Source organism: Dermacentor andersoni, chromosome 8 (assembly GCF_023375885.2).
Source record: "Dermacentor andersoni chromosome 8, qqDerAnde1_hic_scaffold, whole genome shotgun sequence".
NCBI classification, from domain to species: Eukaryota; Metazoa; Arthropoda; class Arachnida; order Ixodida; family Ixodidae; genus Dermacentor; species Dermacentor andersoni.
Genome location: NC_092821.1, coordinates 72,691,451 through 72,712,882, shown reverse-complemented (window position 1 = coordinate 72,712,882; position 21,432 = coordinate 72,691,451). Strand labels below are relative to the sequence as shown.

The 21,432-nt window shown below is 48.4% G+C and overlaps 1 protein-coding gene across 4 annotated transcripts in view; it reads left to right on the top strand.

The window, feature by feature from the left end:
- LOC126538845 (rab11 family-interacting protein 4A-like) overlaps positions 1–21,432 on the top strand; it is a 256,433-nt gene that overhangs the window by 117,095 nt on the left and 117,906 nt on the right. For 2 of the 4 annotated variants that reach the window (XM_050185567.3, XM_050185566.3), the window contains exon 2: positions 13,983–14,097. The exons of 1 other annotated variant lie outside the window; for it this stretch is intronic. In XM_050185567.3, coding sequence (XP_050041524.1) covers positions 13,983–14,097 — 115 coding nt within the window. Of the gene's footprint in view, positions 1–13,982; positions 14,098–18,418; positions 18,736–21,432 lie in introns of those variants that run through there. One more of the 4 variants, XM_050185568.3, reaches the window with a different exon arrangement.

The following is a 21,432-nucleotide window of genomic DNA, read 5'->3' as shown; positions in this document are numbered from 1 at the left end:
TACCGCAAAGGTCGGGATTTGACTGGCAACACTGAGCGGCCACCGCCATATACCTTCCAAGCCGACTGCGTCGCGTGGAGGCCGCCGTGTTGGAAGAGCTTGATATTCAGTGACACATCGGGTTGAGTGTTTAATGAAGTACAAATACTTTGTGCCCGGAGATAATGGTTGCTAAGAACGAAAAGCAAACGTTATTTTGTGCGAAGTAATGCAGCCGGCGGTTGTTTTGCACTCCGATCGTATTTACTGCTGGAACTGTGCTAGTGACTCTACCGCCGATGCCGTGTCGACACGGTATCAGCGCGAACGGACGCCAAAGTGTTCGAGGGTGCGAACGCCCTTGAAGTGTTCGTTTAATTGCTATCGCAATAGAAGCGAAATAACGGGCGCAGGAAAATTGTACACTTACGCTGATGATAGTGAGCTAAAGAAAGAATTGACGCTTGATTCTACAATCCCTGAGGGGGCGCGTCGAAGCGTCGCAAGGGGAGAGGAAGTGGGAAGTGGAAGTGGAGAGGGAGGATGAGCGCGAATAGGCTCCCCCGTGTGGTGGTCCTCAGCAAAGTGGCCGGCGTTGTAGTAGCGGGCGCTCACAAGGTGGCGATTCCAATTGAATCTGCAAACTCCAGCAGGCTTCGCAGCGCACGGACCTGCGGACGCACTGGGAACAGCATCTGGGTCAGTCTCTGTGCCCGCTGGAAGGCCGTCTCTGTGCCCGCTGGTGATGACTGTGGAACGTGCGTGCTTCAAGGGTGGGCAGGCACAGTTGAAGGTGCCCCAGAGTCTCGGGGTCCCCGCACCTCTTCCAGGCAGGCGACGTCGCGCGGCCCTTGGCGTACAGCCTAGCCGCAGTCCAGGTGCAGCCAGTCCGCAGGCGCGCTCTCTGTTACCCCAGTAGCTGCCGTATGGCCTCACTAATTGATCCGCACGGGTTCGGCGGCGGGTCGCCGTGGTATCCGCGCGGTAATGTACCTGCGCGCCACCTCTCTCGGAGGACAACTTCTGGTATAAAGCCGCGCTGCACGTTGTCCTTTTCTCCTTGTTTCAATAACGTTACTCTAAAAGAGAAGTCGGCACCCTCATGCGGTGTACTGGCGACCGCTCCTTACATTAACAACACTCTGCATAGAGTCGCACAGCACGAACGCACACCAAGTTGTGCGCGCGAGTTGAAGAAGACACGCTGTCCTGTCGCAGCGCAAGATGCGCGATTTAAGATGCCACTTTCGCGCGTTGCTCGAATGGCTTCGGCAACATTAATGGCCTCCGTGTGCATGAAATTGATTGAAATTAAAGATTACGACGTTTAACGCCCCGAACAAGCGCACGTGCAGAGTAGTTCAGAGCTTCTAATTAGTTTTGACCATCTGCAATGTCATCTAATGTGCACCCAAAGCGCGGTGCACTATAGTATTTCTGCATTAGGCGGAAGGCGGGAACCTAAACCGCGAGTTCGTGCTCGCAAAATCGCGAGCAGTTGAAAGACTCAGTGAAAGCGCGTCTCACAGTCGTTTGCCTTCTTCTTGCCCACATAATCCTGGAGGTAGGTCTCCAGCTCGGCTTTTAGCGGCGGATTATTTTTCAAACGAAAAGAGGAAAGAAAAAAAAATGCCTTGGTCCCGAAACAGATGGTGTAAGCCGCGTTCCTGATGGTAGAGCAAATCGCAGGTTCTCGCTTATATTTTGCGCTTTTTAGAGCACGGAATTCCGAGCTCTCATTTCCTATAGTCTCACTGCCGTTGCCGCCGTGTTGTCGTTATCCGAATCGTAAGCGTGGACACGGATTTCATGCTCGAGCGAACTTTCCTTGGATTTTCTGTTTTTCCTTTGTTTTTCTAGGCCAGTTAAATACACTTATGGTTCTCAGGTCCGTTACTGTAGTCTCCTGTCCAAAAGTTTAGCGCAGCCGGCTATTGCAGCTTCCGTTTTCTCAGCGACCTCATCATGCAGCGTCATTGTTGTCTGCGCGGTCGCACCTGGAAGATCTTGATTCGCGCGCCGCTCCTCGCTAATCGCTGGCCCAAACATGGTGATAGAGCGCAGCCGCATCGTGTTCTTTTTTCTCTTCTCCACGCTTGGCCACTGGAACGGAATGTATTGTTTGCGAGGCCCAACACAACATCTCTCTCCCACTCTCCTTCACCCTTTCTGTCACCCTCTCCCATCCTGTTCGGAGATTTTAAAGTCTTGCGAGCAAGACTGCTCAGCTGGGGCGCGCGCCCTTCTTCTATGGCTGCACATCGTGAGCACTGGACCGCGCATGCTCCGAACAGAAGAGATAAGCTCACCTCTACAACTCCGACTGGTGACCGCCTTTCTTCTCTCTCTTCTTTTTTTCTTTCTTCGTGACTGAAGCTCGCCGGCCCGTGATCTCGAATACACTCGTACTACACGCCGAGCTCGCAGTGATGTCTATATAGATGCTTATCGCTCTCCTCTTGTATTCCCATCTGAAACGAGAACTACGTACTATTTGCGGGTCTCCCCCGAAAATACCGAGGCCAGCTGCCCGCCGTCTTGATACGGGCTGTCCCATGGTCACGTTCCTCGAGATTCGCGAAAGGGGCCGAGCTTTAATTGCTCGGAGGCTGGAAGTATGTACACACACACACCACGTGTTCCTGACGAAGGGCTATTAAGGCGTATAGCCGCTGGTGATTTCGATGTTCCTTTGTCGAGAGCGCGTGCTTATATAGGCCGGGCGAGAGATCGCCCTCCGAGCAAGGGCGCGTCGAATCGGTCGGCCGGCGTATGTGGATCGCAAAGCAAAAATCGTTTCACGCCTGGCTGCCCTAAACGTCCGGCGCGCTTCGGGGGTGCACACTTTTCATTCCGTTATGCGCGGTTGCGCTGCGGAAAACTCTCCTTGTTTCGACACGGTCCACGGTGTGTCGTACGGTGTTTCGCAGACTGTGTGTGTGTGTATACGAAACGAAGTGCCTGAAAGCGGCTATTTTGTTAAAGAAGAAGAAGAAGAAAGAAAGATGGCGGTGTAGCTAATCTCTTTGTTGCCGAAATCGTCTTCGCTCCTTGTGTCCAAGAGGAAGGGAATGGAAGGGAAGAATCCTGCTTTCAAAGCCGCCACATTAGATAAACGAGAGACATAAATGTATCTATTAAATTCTTTGCCCTCCAGGCGTCCCCTCCTGGCTGGAGTCATTAGTGACTGGAAGGGGTGAGGGAGCTGGGCTTATAGGCCTAAGGGCTACTCATTTAAATGACGTCCTGGTCGATAAAAATCGTACATGGTGGATAAATGTTATGACGGTGTCCAGGACAGCATTGGCCTTGTCCAGCATTGTCCCTTGGTTTGACACGACAGATCGATGGTGTCAGCTCGACGTCGCAAAGACAGGGTGTCGACGATGAGCTTATGCCTTCGGTGATAAGGGAAGTTTGCGTAAAGCCCCCGCTTTGTCAGCTTCGTGGTTTTGATGCAGTGGAGCACGCCGTCGAGGTAACAGTGCTCCAAAGTGTGCGGCTGGAGACACTGCATGAGCGAAGCTTAACAAAACGACATTTTGTTAAGCTGTTCGCAAACGATTTAACAAACGTAGCTGGACACTAAAAGTGAGTTGTCTGCTGGAATACGCCGTTCGGCACTGTTCCGCCGTGAATTGCGTAACGGTGGCAGAAAGAAATAGCACCTTCAGGTGCACCGAAATCGATACGCATTGAAGTTTTCGATTTTGAAGTTTATTACAACTCGTGGTGGATACGGTACGCGTACGGCGGAACGCTGTTACAGAGAGCCGGGCCTACCACGAAGTGACCCGACTAACGACGGGCACAGCACGGCCTGGCCACCTTTCTGTCGCCGCTCAGCAAAACTGCAATTCAGCTAACCACGACCGAGATGAGTGTACACACTCATCTCCAGCCAGTGACAACGACGAGATAAAAGTTAGGGAATGACAGTCGCCCGCCACCTTTTGTTTTACCCGCGCATATATTCTCTAAACTTTAAACTAAATAAATTAGGGGGTTATACGGACAAAAAGCACGATACGATAAGTGGGGGGCTCCGGCTTAATTTTGACCACCTATGCTAATTTAACGTGCTCCCTTTTTTTTCTTTTGCATTCGCCCCATATCGAAGTGCGGTCGTGATCGAACCTGCGGTATCGAGACGTGCAGCGCAGTGAGCCACTGAGCTACCGTGGTGGTTGTATATAGTATATAGTGCAATCACGTGCGTTTCGCTTCACCACGCTATATGTACTGTGCTGTGTACTGTGCAACATCACTATAACGAAGCTTTTGTGTAACGAATTTGCCTAATAAGCTCCTAGGAAACGCCAGAACAACAGCGTAATCAACCGGGCACCTTGAACATATATCGGCTGCCGTGCGGTTACTCCCTCTGTATATATATTCTGCATCCCGGCGCTAGAGCGCTCTGTTCCGGCGCTCTGTTTTGGAGATATCGGTCATTTCGATACTGGTCCACCGCTCATCTTAACTCTTTCTTCGTTCAAACAGCGAAAGACTGGAATCATCTACCTGCTGAAGCGGTGCACCACTCCAGTCGTACGTCGTTCAAGGCATATTCATTGAAAATATGACCTGAATATGCCCGCGCCTCATGTAAAAACGTCAAATGCGGTATTTGAGGTACGAATAAATAAATAAATAAATAAATAAATAAATAAATAAATTTAGGGCGCAATTGTGTCAAGGCGCCCGCGCACGCACTCTTTGTTGCGTCTTCGCGTTGGCAATTTGCCAGTGCCAGTGCTGCCGGCCCATGAACAACAAATCAGGAAGAGAACTGTCTCCACGCTTTTGCCTTGAAACACGAACCGGCGACGTCTGCATTCTTCCTCGTCTCAGTGTGAGGACTTGATGCAGAGTGCGCCGTCGCCCTCGACTGCTTCAAATTGGCGCTGCTGGATTGCTCCGTGAAGCGGTGCCTATCGTTAGATAGGCACAGTTAGATAGGAAGGAGGTTTCTCGCCTTCTTTTATATTACCTGCAGGACACGGATTTGGCCTCCACATGGTGACTTTAGGAGTGACTATGTGTAGTTGTGAGGTCTGTGTCTGATTTATATGATTTATGTATTTTAAGTGTCGCTACGGTGGAGCAATTGCCGGCAGCAACTGCAAGGCTAATCCCACCACTAGCCTACAACCACTTAACTCAACTCAACAACGCGCAGACAAAAATAAATCACCGGACAAAAAAAAAGAAAAAAAGAAAGTATATCAAGCATGCTCAAAATAGGGTTTGTGTTGTCTTGGCGATTTGTTGTTATCGTTGTTTTGCCTTATTGAGAGCTCTCAGGGCGCGATCTTCATAACAAAGGGTATTCCTGGTTCTGCTCACTTCTTTAGAAAGGCGTCACACTGTGTAAACGCCTTCCAATAAGCGCCCCAGACTGAATATAACTGAATAAGTAAGTATGCAAAAACATGTAGCAACAGTGACACAAATGAGCAACACGAACAGGCATGGTATTATAGTGTAGAATGAAGTCAATAAGTAACTAGAGGCGTGCAAATATTCGAAACTTCCGGGTAACAAATCGAATATTGTCCTATTCGATTCGGTCTTCGAATCGAATAGTCACTATTCGTAAATACGAATATTGCTCGAATGCTTTTCGAATTTTTCACGACGTCAGCTGCGCCCAATTAAACATAAAATTAGAGCAAAGGTACGGTAGATTTTCACCCCCTCGGGCATATTATAGACATAAAACATTGTAGCTTGCGTAGTGGAGCAGGCTCCATTTCTTAGGCAGCTATACTCTACATGCCATACAGCAATCACTCGCATTTTCTGAATAGTCCTTGTGTATGCGAATAAAGTGCTTGTTTACTCCTAATGCTCCATTTGAGCTTTTAAGGAATAACGCTTCATAACGTACTGTGTAATGAAAGAAACTTGCTGACTTTAAGAATACTGGGATGCAAACATCGTTTTGTATTAATTGTGATGAAGACTGTTCATTATTAAATTGAACAAATGAACGAACAAAACAAATAAATAAATAAATAAATAAATAAATAAATAAATAAATAAATAAATAAATAAATAAATAAATAAATAAATAAATCGTGGGCCTCTCCAATTAGGCGTATGGATCGGAAGTACAGCTATCCGCAATTCATTCTAGAGCGCTGGGCTGCGTTCTATAGATAGAGTAATAACACAGCAGCTGCTACGTTCAACCGGCCAGGTTGAGCACTGTTGCTCTGGCGTCCTAGTGGCTTCCCATGGTCACAAGCATCGCCTGTCAAATCAGCCAGCATCGCAAGTATGCGAGGGCCATTCAGAAAGTCTTTGCCCGTATTTATTTTTTAGCCAAATTACCGCTGTAAATGAGAAGTGAACATATCCATTCCCAGCGGTGGACCTTTCTTGGACCGGCACGGCCTTATCTGCCGGTAGCTCCGCGGAGCGGCGCTGCTGTCATTTGTTGAAGACGGCGGTTGTGCTTCACACGTCCACGTCGTACGAGCAACGAACTACGATTCGCCGACAAGCTCCGGTGATTTCACTGGGATAGTCTGGACCACTCACGCTGCAGTCCGGACCTCGCCCCTAGTGATTTATACGTTTTGGGTCCGCCGAGGAAGTTCCTGGCAGGACAGCGATTCACGTGCAACGACGAAGCCAATACACCAGTCCAACGGTAGTTCCACAGTCAGCCGGACTGATTTTATTTACCACAGGAACATCTCAGATTCAGTACTGCGACGGGAGAAATGTCTGAATCGGGGTATGGACTATGTGGAAAATAGTATGATGCACGTAGAATAGTACGTATATTTGTAATTACTGACCTGTATGTACCTTATTTTTGACTAATAAAAGAATAGGGGCATGGACTTCCTGATTCGCCCTCGTATATCGATTTCTTTACATCGCAGCGCACCGATTAAGCGCTCGAGGCAGGAAGTGGGGCCGACTGTAAGAATAAACATCCGCTCCACGCGCGTGACAGTGAAAAAGCAAGGACGGGAGACTGCCGGCTTTCATAAATGGACTGTTTGCTAGCTTATTTGTCGGAACGGCTCCTCGTTGATCGACTTACGCGGCACAAAAATATAATTGCATACAGCTGTAGCTATGCATGAGCTACAAAGGACACCGAATAGTATGGGGCATGCGTTAATTTTCGCCATCAGGAGGTTATCAGTGCTTTTATTTGTTTTTTGTTTTGCCTCCTGAATACGTACGGCGGGGCCCGGTATCGAAGCCACGACAGCAGAACGCCCGTCAGCTGCCCAGCGGCTCAGACCAGTCGGTGAGGCACATTTGTAAAGACTGTCCGGCATGACTCTGATAACAGTAATGCAGACGTGAGAGCGGATATAATGGACATGGACAATGTCGCACTGAATGGACGGCTCGTGCGTTTGCCTTTGAATTGCAGCTGTATGTCGTACGGGGGGGCTTTTTACTACGCCAGTCAACTTTAAACCAGTAATATTACACATTACTGGCACGGAAACGTATGCAATATAGTTATGTCAGGCGTTCTCTTGTTGACGATAAGGGTAGAAGCGTGGTTATGTTTTTTTGTGATGGACTGGGGTCGCGAAACAAGAAAGCAAGCAAGCAAGCAAGCAGACAAACAAACCAATTTGAGAAAGAAATCCAGTTGAAGAAAGAAAACAGCCACAACAGCGACAACACGCGTACAGCAGTGACCGCAAGGTTGACAGAGACGTTTACTTCAATCTGCATAGCAAATATATGGCGTGAAAGTTGATATGCAGAGTATGTAAATAACTGTTATAGCCATAAGGCCAAAGAACCAGTAGCAGCAGCCAAGCATTGTTAAATAATAACACAAACAGACAGACGGACGGACGGACGGACGGAGGTGGGCGGGTGGAGACAGACAGACAGACAGACAGACAGACAGACAGACAGACAGACAGACAGACAGACAGACAGACAGACAGACAGACAGACAGACAGACAGACAGACAGACAGACAGACAGACAGACAGACGGACGGACGGAGACAGACAGACAGACAGACAGACAGACAGACAGACAGACAGACAGACAGACAGACAGACAGACAGACAGACAGACAGACAGACAGACAGACAGACAGACAGACAGACAGACAGACAGACAGACAGACAGACAGACAGACAGACAGACAGACAGACAGACAGACAGACAGACAGACAGACAGACAGACAGACAGACAGACAGACAGACAGACAGACAGACAGACAGACAGACAGACAGACAGACAGACAGACAGACAGACAGACAGACAGACAGACAGACAGACAGACAGACAGACAGACAGACAGACAGACAGACAGACAGACAGACAGACAGACAGACAGACAGACAGACAGACAGACAGACAGACAGACAGACAGACAGACAGACAGACAGACAGACAGACAGACAGACAGACAGACAGACAGACAGACAGACAGACAGACAGACAGACAGACAGACAGACAGACAGACAGACAGACAGACAGACAGACAGACAGACAGACAGACAGACAGACAGACAGACAGACAGACAGACAGACAGACAGACAGACAGACAGACAGACAGACAGACAGACAGACAGACAGACAGACAGACAGACAGACAGACAGACAGACAGACAGACAGACAGACAGACAGACAGACAGACAGACAGACAGACAGACAGACAGACAGACAGACAGACAGACAGACAGACAGACAGACAGACAGACAGACAGACAGACAGACAGACAGACAGACAGACAGACAGACAGACAGACAGACAGACAGACAGACAGACAGACAGACAGACAGACAGACAGACAGACAGACAGACAGACAGACAGACAGACAGACAGACAGACAGACAGACAGACAGACAGACAGACAGACAGACAGACAGACAGACAGACAGACAGACAGACAGACAGACAGACAGACAGACAGACAGACAGACAGACAGACAGACAGACAGACAGACAGACAGACAGACAGACAGACAGACAGACAGACAGACAGACAGACAGACAGACAGACAGACAGACAGACAGACAGACAGACAGACAGACAGACAGACAGACAGACAGACAGACAGACAGACAGACAGACAGACAGACAGACAGACAGACAGACAGACAGACAGACAGACAGACAGACAGACAGACAGACAGACAGACAGACAGACAGACAGACAGACAGACAGACAGACAGACAGACAGACAGACAGACAGACAGACAGACAGATAGATAGATAGATAGATAGATAGATAGATAGATAGATCCCCGCAAGTAATCCTCGGAGGACTTTGCTGTTCTGGCTGTAGGTGATGATTTTGCCGCCAATCTTTTAATATATATTTTTTCCATTCTGCAGTTCAGGTTGCTGCAGTATCGGTTGCTGTAATGTTGCTGTTCCTAGCCTAGGATAAACATTCCAATAGTCGTGGTTTCTCAAGCGCATTCTTGGCGCGTCGCTCTGATATTTTAATGTTTAATGTCTTGTCCCGAAATTCACTTAGGCTGTGCTAAACGTTGCATCAACGAAACATGGTTCGTATTACGGCAGCAGAGCAATACAACTTGAAATGATGTATTTTTCTCAGATGACATTAGGTGCAAGGTGGCATTTCAAGTTAGCGGTGCCTAAGAATTTATTCGGCAGCGACATTTGATCATTCAAAACACTGTGACGCGAATAGATTACCGCTTGTGAAATCTCCGCTATCTGTTTACCGCACCTGATAAAAAAACTTTTACATTCAGAGCGTTAGCTCCATTTCCTAATCAAATGACGAGCTTATTATTGATTGCTTCATTCCCACGCTTGCACTCGATATGGTGCTCAGCGTAATGTCCGATAACGCACTATCTTTAGTGCTGCGTCTTTACCCAGCAGAATTGCGCAGGAACGCTGTTAATCTATTATCCGATATCTGCAATTTTTATCTACTAGATATAATATAAAAATCGCTGAAAGCACTGCTACGGCCAAAATTGAATTTTAGCCGCTAGGCACTGCTAAAGTCCGCTCGATCTAGCGGTCAATAAACTTATACGCAACACGGAATTCATTCAGCGCAACGGCGGTGATCTTCTATTGACCAAGCTAAGCAAGCCATTTTCCAGCGCGTTTCGATAGGCGGATCGTCTCCCGCATAGAGTTTCTCACTATAACACCTAGAGGGTAATCTGGCGCCACCGTCTATGGGAGTTTCTTAAGGGGGCACCGTGCCGTCATGGGAATGACGGTATATGTGCCTGCGAGGCTCGTGTTGGCTGGTGTTGTAAGAGGCTCCGTCTAAAACGTGGATATGGCTACGCATATAACGCGTTTTCAAAGTAAAATCTTCATAAAACGTTTCCATTCACTCATATTACATCTTTACTCACCCACGATGCATGACCAAGCGAAGAAAATCAAGAACAGACGACCAACTGTTTCAAAGCAAGCGCGAACCTTGTCGTCTGTCCTCCAACTTTAGCGGCCCGCTGATAGTTTTTACGTAGCATGTAGTCGTACATACAATAACAAGTCCTCATAGTTAAACAAAACATGTTTTCGCGTAATAATAAAGCTAAAACAGCTTTTCACGTGCTGTTCTAGTAGAAAATGAATCATTGTGACAGACGGAACGGTACTTGCCAAGCGCGTCTTCAAGGTGTCCTGTCTCTACGAGAACGATGCCAATCCGAATCCACAATATACCGGCATTCCCATGCATACCACAGCGCAGCAGCGCCAGATTTCCCTCTAGGTAATGTAGTGAGGAACTCTATGGTCTCCCGTCTAGTTGAACGTCGCGCGCTTGCGCTATAGCGGATGAAAGTTCCTGGTTGCCACGACAGGCGGCGACACCTGCCTCGGCGTGGCGTTTCGGCGCACTGGCGTCGTCTGCTAGGATGCGGCAATCGTCCGCACGGTCAGCGGCGGCCAGCGGGCGTCCGTCGTGTAGTGCCGATGGCACGCATACGCATGCGCAGGGCTGCAATTTCAGCAAGTGCTGACACCGTAGTATGCACTCAGTTCCTCTGCAAATTATACCAACCGGCAACAAGATCGAAGTATGCTTTCGGACAGCTTTCTGTATGAAGGGAAAACGACTGCGGCGGAGTGCGCACGTCAGTGCTCCTGAAAATAGTCCTACAGTCTTATTTGCGTTTGTTTAAGCTGTGGAAATAGAGAATGTTGCCATCTTCAATGCTGAGACCCTTACTTTAAAATCAGATATAATATACACTGCAGTTTTAAGTGTGAAGTATACTTTCTCGCGTTCTCATCCGCTTTTTGACAGACGCGAAATCCTCGCAAGTAGAAAGCTGCGCCGATTCGTGGTCGGTTTCACGAAATCGAAACAGGAATTGGTGTCAGACTCTGCCGCACTACTTGACGCAGTAACACTCGTGCGGAAGCTCCGCCCCTGTAGCCATTGCTGTAGCCTTCACTTCGTTGTCACAGAAAGTTGTCCGCGATAGTTTGTACACGATCATAGTATAGTGCAAAGCATATTGTTACGGACAGGAAGACATGAGGCAAGGCGACACATGGCTTACTGGCAACTGCTGCGAAATCTGTGTTGCTCATGAGCATATGTGTACATGCGTGTCCGTTCCGTCTTTTGCGAATGCTGATAATCGCCTGCGTGCTTTCTTTCTTTTTCTTTTTTTGCCTCGAGTTTTCTTTGAAACGAAGTTGAGAATATGGTTCGAAAGCTGCCGCTATATGGTTATTCATTTTGACATTCTGGTTGCTATTGCCCCAAGATATTGTTCCCCTGTAGATTCCTGTTGATATCCCGTGTAGATATGTACGAATTTGTATGCTGCCGTCGGCACAAAGATATTCTTCATCGAACACAGTGTAGCTACAGTGGAGAAAGATGTCGCATAAAAGAAAGAGGTGCTGTTTCTGCTTCCTTGCATACAGCACGGCTCAGCTACCTAGTTACAGTGGGATAAGAAGGTCGAACGTCATAATCCAAGTAAAAGTTGTGGAAACAGACTAGATCTAGATTACACTCACGTTGAACACAATGTGTGTTCTACGGATAAAGGGTAGGGTTTAAGCGAAGTCGTTACAGCCCGTTCCTCTATCCCGTCTGTGCGTTAAAAAAATTGGGGGCGTTATGTAAATGCTCTAAATCTATTGAAGCAAAATCGTGCTAATAACAACCGTCTCCACCACTCTATAGATAAGCTGCATAATCGTCCGCTCTCGATACTCAGGATACCTGGACACCGATCTCACATGATGTCAGCACGAGCGGTTTTAAATGAAGTGCTGTATTGTTTAAAGAGACCGGATTGCTCGACATACTGTGTGACACCCCGTTACACTGTGTCTCTTTGTTAAGCTGCGTCTCTCTGTATGTCGAACAGTGACACTTTGGGGCTGTGACAGTTTGACAGATTATTTGATGCAAGGTGTTAACTTGTTGCTGATAGTTACTTCTTTCCTGTTCTATTTTTTCTCTCAGCCTTCTTTCTACCTATACAGCGCAGTAACCGCTGATGTCCTCAGCTGAACTTCACCTTTTCTTTATTTCTTCTTCTTTTTTAAAGTGAGACAGATTCTTTACTGGATGCTGAGGATGTTTGCCTGACTGTATGCGCCTGGCGCGCTACTTTAGATGACGTGGGAATGCGTGAAATATTACGCTCATTGCATACTAGACAAATAACCGGTGGTCCGTTAAGACTAGGGATGCTCGACTAACTTTCTTTTATTCGATTAACGATTATTCGTTGACCATGTTAGCTTTAATCGATACATCGTATTCGATGCAGGGTTTTTCATCGATTAATTGATTAATCGAAATTTTTGTAAGACGCTTTAGGATAGTTGAAACACGGTTACCTACTTTTGTAGGATAGTATCTTTAATGTTTGAGAGGTGGAACCAAGTTAGAAATACAAGTGTATAAATCTTGATAAAGAATAATATTTAATTTGTTAAATACTAAATAGAGTTGACACTATTACCCTTGGAAAAGATACACGATATGTGTTATAAAATGGCAGATAGAGCAGAAATAAACTAGATACGTGGCTCCAGTGAATCCTTCTACAGTGCAGTTAAACAAAAAAATAAGAAAAATGGCAAAAGTGCAAGGTGAAGTCCCACTAAAATGTGCAAGATATTGTAATATTCACCTGGGAAAAGCAAATTACTGGTTTCGGATGTTAAGCCACATGCTCTCTTCTACAGAGCGAAGGAATGTCACCTGGCCGTGAGGTTTTGCCGAAACCGATACGTTCTTTGAATGGCCACGCGACAGGCATGCGGGAATAGACGGTCGGAAGCTATAGATTTGCTGCAATCGGCACGAACTCCGCCGCTGTGTCAAACTCGATGCTCCAAACCGGCGCGAATGCTGGGACACGACGATCAACGACTGGGTTGCTATAGCGTGCCTTGGATTGCGAGGACATTTCAAGCGTCCAGCTTCGGGCGGCATGGTGGCGTGTGCGGTGTTGGGGAAGAGAGGGGAAACGCTCGGGGGGGCTCGGCATCACTATGGACTCAGGAAAAACAGTCGACAGCCGCTCTTCCACAGCTGCAGAGTCACTGCTCGTGCGGTAACCGTTCCAGCACGATTTCAAAATTTTCGCGCCACTCCAGTCAAACTCTGGAAAATGATTAATCGAACAAGATTAAGTCGACTAAATGAGAGTTGGACATCGATGAATGTTAATCGTTTTGCGAGGTACGTTTAATCGACTGATCGTTCATCGATATTACCAACCGCAGTTAAGAGTCACAGAGTGGGATGCCAAGGGAAGGGAAGCACAGTCGAGGACTGCGGGAAATTAGGCGGTGCGATGAAAGAGGAATATTCGCAGGATGGGGTCAGCTGGCGCAAGACAAGGGTAGTTGGAGATGGCCGGGAAGATGCCTCAGTCCTGCAGTGGACGCGAAAGTAGGTTGATGACGGCGATGACGAGATAGCAGGCACGCCGCACAGCGTACAGGAGTATAGCAGGCATCGCCGGAGGAATGAACCCCCGTCCTTCTTTTCTTCAACAGGCCCTGGTGCAACTGGTGCAGTGCCTGGACCCTGGACAGCGGGGGCTCATCTCCTTCAAGGACTTTGCCACAGGGGTCATGGCGCTGCTCGGAGCTAACACCGGAAACACCGTCGGTGCGTGCTTGTCTAGGTGCTTTTTGAATGATGCAAACCTGCAGGTCCAGGCAGGAGGGGCGCAATCGACAGCGTACAGTAATTGAAAAGTGTTAGTTATAACAGCAAAAAATATATATAAATGGCAACACTGGTATCGTCATCAAATTGGAGCTTATTGTCACTGAACGCAGGATAACATGCTTGCAGAAATGTTTAGACAGTTAGCCTATATGGCTTGTGCTGTGCAGGCTGTTGTGCAATATCATGCTAGACATATGGTACGAAGCACGTAGACTTAGCATTCCGATTACAATCTCAGTTGCTACATGGCTGATTTAAAAAAAGAAACATGTACTTTACAAGAGAATTTAAAGCTGCGTGCAAGTTTAATTTCGAGGGGAATAGACTTCCAAATTTTAGCGCCAATGGATTGAATTAATTTTTCGCCGTACACGTTCCTGCAGATAGACTAAAGTTGCCGTTGGCTGTGGGCCTTATTTTACGTTTTGGTAAACAAAGCAAACTCAAGGGTAGTGGAAATTTAGTGTTGTTTTATAGCATTTACCAAAACCGTAGCGTTATCATTTCGTTCAAACATGAACGGTAGTATCCGGGTACTCGCGAACACTTGTCTGCTTAGGCAATGCGGAGACGAAAATGTTATCATTCTCAAAGCGCGTTTTTGTAACCGTACAACTGGAGCTACGTACGTTACGTAAGTAAAGCCCCAACATATTTCGCTACAATAACCCAGTTGTGTGACTCATAACATGAATCGCCCGACTGGGAGGACAACCACTGGAACAATCTGTTACCTGTATTTAATTATCAGCAAAAGAAATCTATATAGCGTAACTGACCGAAATGTACATCGTTAAATGACATCAGTCGAAAATATGAGAAAGTAAATGATGCTACATGGGGTGGGGGGGTGGGGGGGGGGGGGGCGAGGTTATTTACTGGCAGTAATAAGCGTCGCACGACTAGTCGCGCGCACTTTTTTTTGCGTTTGTTTCGCGGCCTTACTTTCTGGCTTGAAAAAATAAATCAATAAATGAAAAACTTTTATGTAGCACGTATTGGCCAACACAAAGCTTGAGTGCGAATTTTTTCGGGACGGTCTACAATTTTTTCACTGAGACTTTTTGCTCCGAATATAATATTGGCGAAGTTTATTGATTGATAACAACTAATTATGTAGTTAGGCGATATGCAAGAAAATAGTATGAGTTGCTAAGAGACGGCAAACAACATTACTTTGGTTATTTCCAGCCACGTGGCGCTTGCATGTCCTTATATATATTGGCGTAAGTTACGTCAGAGACATGGCATACGATATACACTGGAGCTTACAGGGTTTAAAAGCGAGTGAGCCTCCGTAGCACTCTGAATGAACCAAGCGAACGAGTTCGAAGCGCCCGATATCCACCAGCCAAATGAAAACAGTATCGCAAGAGTTTCCATGGAACTCTCAGCCGATCTGGCCCGTGCAAGGCGCCGTTGTCTGTGGTATTTCTCGCTCATGTTTTTAGGGATTGGGGACACAGAGATCTGAGCTCGTATGTTCGGTGGGAGGAGTTCTGTTTGGTCGTTACAATGTGCCGGTCTGAGTGGATACCCTAATCGACGGAGAAGTGTTCGACCTTGCTCCGTGGAATTGAGCCTTTCTCGTTGTGCAGTCAGTGTTGCAGAACGCAGGTTCGGTAGAAATCCGGAGGTTTATTACACGGACGCGTGCAAACAGGATAGCAAAACTTTCACTGTGGTAGCCACAAACTACTATTTCCGCAACAGTCAGAACAGGGTCGGTGGCCACAGCAGAGGCTACTGCGGTGGCTCTGGCTATACGTGACGCTGAAAATAGAGCACGTTCTGCGTTAATACTAACCGACTCGCAGTCGGCATGTCGCCTTTTCATGGCAGGCACCCTGCCCAAACTCTCCATCAAAATCCTAGGAAGAAATCTCACGGAACACCACGCTATTACGTGGTGTCCGGCGCACGCCAGAGTGAGGGGTGATGAGAGGGCGGACCGCCTCGCTCGAAAATATAGCATCCGAGCGACGGAACGCACTCTCGTAGAATCTCCGATCACAGCAAAAGATATCTTGGAGGCACAGAGACGAGGAAGGCAACGGCTTTCCAGACACATCCTTGGACTCAGCGCAAATGCGGGACTGGCGCCGACTACAAACCCGTACATACCCACACCTACTACACCACATACACCCCACCCGGTATCCCAACACTTGCCCTTGGTGCGGAGGGCGGCCATCTCTTGACCATATCACATGGTCGTGCCAGAGTCGGCCACAAGAAATCCAATTACCAACAGTAGGCAGTGGGAGGTGTGGCTAGCCAGCACGGTGCGGGAGGACCAATTGGCCCTTCTCGACCAAGCCCGGCGTGCCGCGATCGCCAGTGGGGCCCTGGACTGAGGGACCCCACCCACTGGACCTGATTGCGATCAAATTGAATGTGAATAAATGTTTTATACTACTCAGCCGATCTTGCAAGTGGGAATCGTGGGTGGGAATGGAACCATGGTCCGCGGAGTGTGAGACGGAGACGCTACCACTCAGCCATGAGTTCGATGGTTCTAAGCGGGACAAAAGCGCCTCTAGTGAATGCAGTGTTGCCTTAGAAACGTGCCGTAGAAAGTTATACTGTGGTGTATATCGGTAATTATGAGCATGCAAATTACAGAAGTCGCAGTTACACGAGTAGCGAAGTACGTTTCCGCTACATTTCTACTGCGCTTGGCGCAACCGCAGAGCCATCTTGCGGCAAACACAGAAGACCCCCTCCTCGCAATGTACGGCGCTGCCCCGACAGGTGGCGCGCCACTCGCCTGCTTCTCCCCTTCGTCTCGTTTGAGTGTATTGGGGCCGTGCGGGAACCGGTGCGAGGATGCCCCAATACCCTTGCGTTTAATAAGTTTTCTCGCTCTCTCCCTTTCCAACTTCCAGCGTGCGTCACTCGAACCCTCGTGTTTAGGCGACGCGGCTCCTCTTTCCTCTCACAGCGCGATTCCTAGGAACAGCGTCCGATGCAGGACGCCTCTGACGTGATCGCTGCGCCGTAGCGCGTCTGGTGGGAAAGCATCCCCTGCGATGTGCGGCGTGCTGCGAGTGACCTGAACGCTAAAGGAACAGGGGTGCAAGAAACGTTGTAGTGTGCACAACACAGGGCGGTAATGCAGATTGTGAGAAGCACTTGTTAGAACAAATAATCAGAAAAATGTTGTGCTGTGGACTTAGAAGTGTTGTATATGAAAACTATGTCTCTGTGTGACTCAAGAGCATGCCTAGCGAATGAGTGGGCGGTGCAAACGGGGTGCGATAACGCTATCGCGTTCCACTCATCAAGGCCAAGCTTAAGCGTCCTCCAATTTTTCTAGGTGTCTTTGGCCTTCTCCCCCACTAGGCTCCACCCACCCTCGCCGCTATGCTGCGCGATGCGATTTTTATACTCTGCTTTCACTCTCTCTAAGCTGTCTCTCCCCCAACTCGGTGAAGCTGCGAACGCCAAGAAAAAACCCAGTGATGTTCTAACAGCTCCACTGTAAAAAAAAAAAAAAAAACGCATTGATCCTGATTTAATTCATATGTTGAAACTCTGGACAGCTTGGAATAGATTTGCAGACCCGCGTTTAGTACAAGCACCGTATACGCTTCTCGTGCTGTAACGTAACGAGCTTTTGGAGCGTAACGAGCTCCAAAAGCGCTTATACTGGGTGTGCCAGCTAACTTTAGCCGGAGTTTAAATATATGCGAATGCCACGTAGCTGTACAGAACCAAGATATAATGTTGTTTGCCGTCGCTTACAGATACTCAGATTTTTTCATTCTACCTAGCTACAATTATTCCTAATTCATTAATCAACTTTTGAAATATAATTAGATGAAAGGTGTCAATGAGAAAATTGTAGAGCAGCATGAAAAGCTCCCGATACAGCTTCCTGTTGCTCAATACGTGCTGCATAAAAGTGTTTTTTTCGAGCGTAAAAGAAGCCCGCGAATACACGCAAAGTGCCTCGAGCGGCCTGTCGCGCGGCACACCACTCGTGACGCCCCGAAGTTCCCGGATGAGGCTTGTTTTAAGCGACCAGCGCTGTTTGCGCTCTTTAAAACGCGTCGGACAGATAACGCGATTTCCTAGCCTGCGTCGCGCTTGGTTTGGGCGATATTCCGCGCCACCCGTCTGGTAAACTTATCGAAGGAAGTGATAGCCGTCTGTCCGAATACCGTGCTCGGACCAATGGCGAGCGTCCGGCTTTTGGCGCCGTCTGGCATCGTCGTCGCTTGCCCCCCCCGGTCCAGCGATTTCGTCGACCCGATCCGCACGAGTTGTCGTTCGTCGTGCACCTGCTTTTAGTGCTGACGCGGGGTGCCTCCCCCCATCTTCTTGGGTGACTTTGATTTTACTATCATCTTGCGTGCGCGTACACCCGAATGTATAGCGGCGCCATGCTCGTCGTGTCGTTCGCCAAGTCGCTGGCCCACTTGGCGCTGTGCCTGTTCGTGTCGCAAGTGCTCTGGACCTGTCGCCACTTGGGACTGGCCATGGAGTGCCCCGGTGTCCGACGCTCGTCCGCGGCCCGCATTCGCTGGAGCGAACCGCGTCGCCGCAGGAAGTCCGGCATGAGAACCAAGGGTGAGCCGACGGTGCGGCCGTGACGTGTAGTACGCCCGCCTCCATTGGGTGCCACGGGCGAGCTAGATGTGGCCGTAACCCGGGGAAGGCCCGTACTCGCGAAGTGTTTTTGTTTCTGGGTTTCTGGGTGTTCTGGGTTTTTGTTTCTGGGTGATTTCTGGGTGATACGCCCGCCGTGGTTGCTTAGTGGCTATGGTGTTGCGCTGCAGGTCGCGGGATCGAATCACGGCCACGGCGGCGGCATTTCGATGGAGGCGAAATGCGAAAACACCCGTGTGCTTAGATTTAATCAGAAAGTGGTTTTGGCACGTAAAACCCCATAATTTAACCTTCACTATCTATAGGCCGGTGACATTCGCTGGTGTGTCAGTCGCCGCGAGTGGATGGCATCTGTTCGCACGGACGAAGTTATAGCTGGGGAGAAGTTTTTTGAAGACAGTGTTTTAGGTAGTTCGTGAATTTGCTAACGCTTGCTGATTACCGAGTTACCAGAGCCGTGGATGGCGGTAGCAATGATGATACAGCTACATTTTGGGGTATTTTGTTGAGCTACAATTCACTAAAACGTTTTGTTTATATAGCGTCAGTGTTATCATAGATAAAATAATAGCAAACGTAACGATTCTGTCGCGACCAACGCTTTACAGCAGCTGTTAAGAATACTTAAGTCACTGCAGTGTTAGCTTTGCGTGCTCTCTGGTTAGACGACGCCTCACTAGATGTCGCCACCAGCACAGTTGCTGCCGTACCCTTCTTTGGTAACCCGGTATTCGACCGATGGCATTACGTTTACGGAGGCGCTAAGCTCTTGTTGGCGAGTTATAATCCGTATCAGGCATGTGTGTTTCTAAGCGGTTTCTGGACTCTCTTGTGGGCACGTTCCGAAGACAGTGTACCACAGACAAAGAAATTTCAACAAGAGCGGACACTCCCATAGAGCCCAGCGGCCGAATTGACTGTAGCACACCAAGCGGATGGTATTAACACCTTCCGGTTTCGGTTTTGGGCGCGTGCGTTTTGAACACCAGTTGGTACACGCTACGCCGGCTCCGCTGATCGGCGCAGCATTTTTTTTCCGCTTCTATTGCTGAACCACGCGCGGCCCTGGCGTGGTATCGTTTTATTATTTAGTAAAAATGATTGCGAACGATCTTTACAAGCCTCCACCGAATCTGTGTCACGTGCAATTTCATGAAGAAAACACAAGACGTCTTCTGAAATGATGAAATGTTTATTTTGCTTTATATAAATGCTCGTTCCGGCTTCTTGTGCATTCATCCAACGTTGCGGCACCAGGTAAGCAGCAGTCGTGGTCGTACGAAGCTTCACCGGATGCCATCAGCTGAAAAAAATTAAATTACAAGCATGTATCATTTTGGTATAATGACCTAACAGGAATATTGCGTGTAGAGGCGAAACGTGCGTAAGTGGTGAATGAGCGGCATTACAGATAAATTCACTTTTACATACGTTTCGTAGCAAATAGACTCCTCCCAAACAAGGCCATAAAATCTGAAGAAAACATCCGATCTTCAAGCATCCCTTCCTTCCCGGGCGCTATTTCCTGCACTTCACGAGCACAAATACACGGGTGACTGCGCGTTTCCAAAACAACTTTGCCTCAGTCGATGCGATGGTACGCCAAGTACACAGAGGTGGCTACAACACAGGCTCTCAGCCAGAAGACCATGTTACACGCTCGCAGAATGCCTTCTAGTCGCACTCAAGACGAATTCGTGGGTGCAAAATCCTGTTTTCAGCCGCTCAGAAGACAGAAATGTCAAGTTTTTGAGCTCCTCGGCGTTATCTTTTACGCGTCCTGCCGGCACAAGCAACACACTGCCGTGTTATCACTCTCGGCAATCGCTCGTCGCATTTTCGACAAGCGTGAGTGCCGAAATAAGGTATATGTTGTTGCAGGGCCATAAAAAGCGTCACAAGCTTGTCACACTAAAATTCAGTACACGCAAAGCTAACTCACCACGGCCGCCTTGCTTTTTTGCTAACAGCTTCATAACCCCAGGCGCGGCGACCATGCCTCAAAAGTATCCCAAAAAGTTACGAAATGAATTAGAATAATTTTGGGGGTCAGAGAATGCCTCACGAACTCCTCCCAGTAAGATTCAGTACACGCGAAACTAACTGCGCCACTACGCCGAGCGCGGCCACTGTGCTTGAAAAGTACCCCAAAAAGTAGCGAAATTAGTTGCAATAACGTCTGGGGTCAGAGAAAGCGCCAACACGTGTCCCGATAAGATTCAGTACACGCGAAACTGCGTCACACGGCCGAGGTGCTTTTCGTCACAACGCCATGCGCGGCGAGCGTGCCCCAAAACTACCGAAATAAGTTATAATAATGCTTGGGCCTATAGAAAGCGTCGCAAACATCTCCCAGTACGAGTACTTAACTCAAATTAACTAGGCCTGGACGGCGGGGCTGTTTTTCGACAACTGCGTCGCTATATAGGTTCAGTTTGTGCAGTCAGCCTAAATGTGCTTGAAGTGCGTCGCAGCCTGCCAAACAAAATTCCTCACCTTGCTGTAGTCCAGTAGTGCAGCGGTGCCGTGTCGAAATGCAGACGGAACACAAGAAAACGCCGGGAGCCCCCCCCCCCCCCCCCCCCCCCCCCCCCCAAAAAAAGAAAGAAAAACGAGCTACATCGAAAACAGACGGGTCGCCGAGCACGCGAGCTTCAT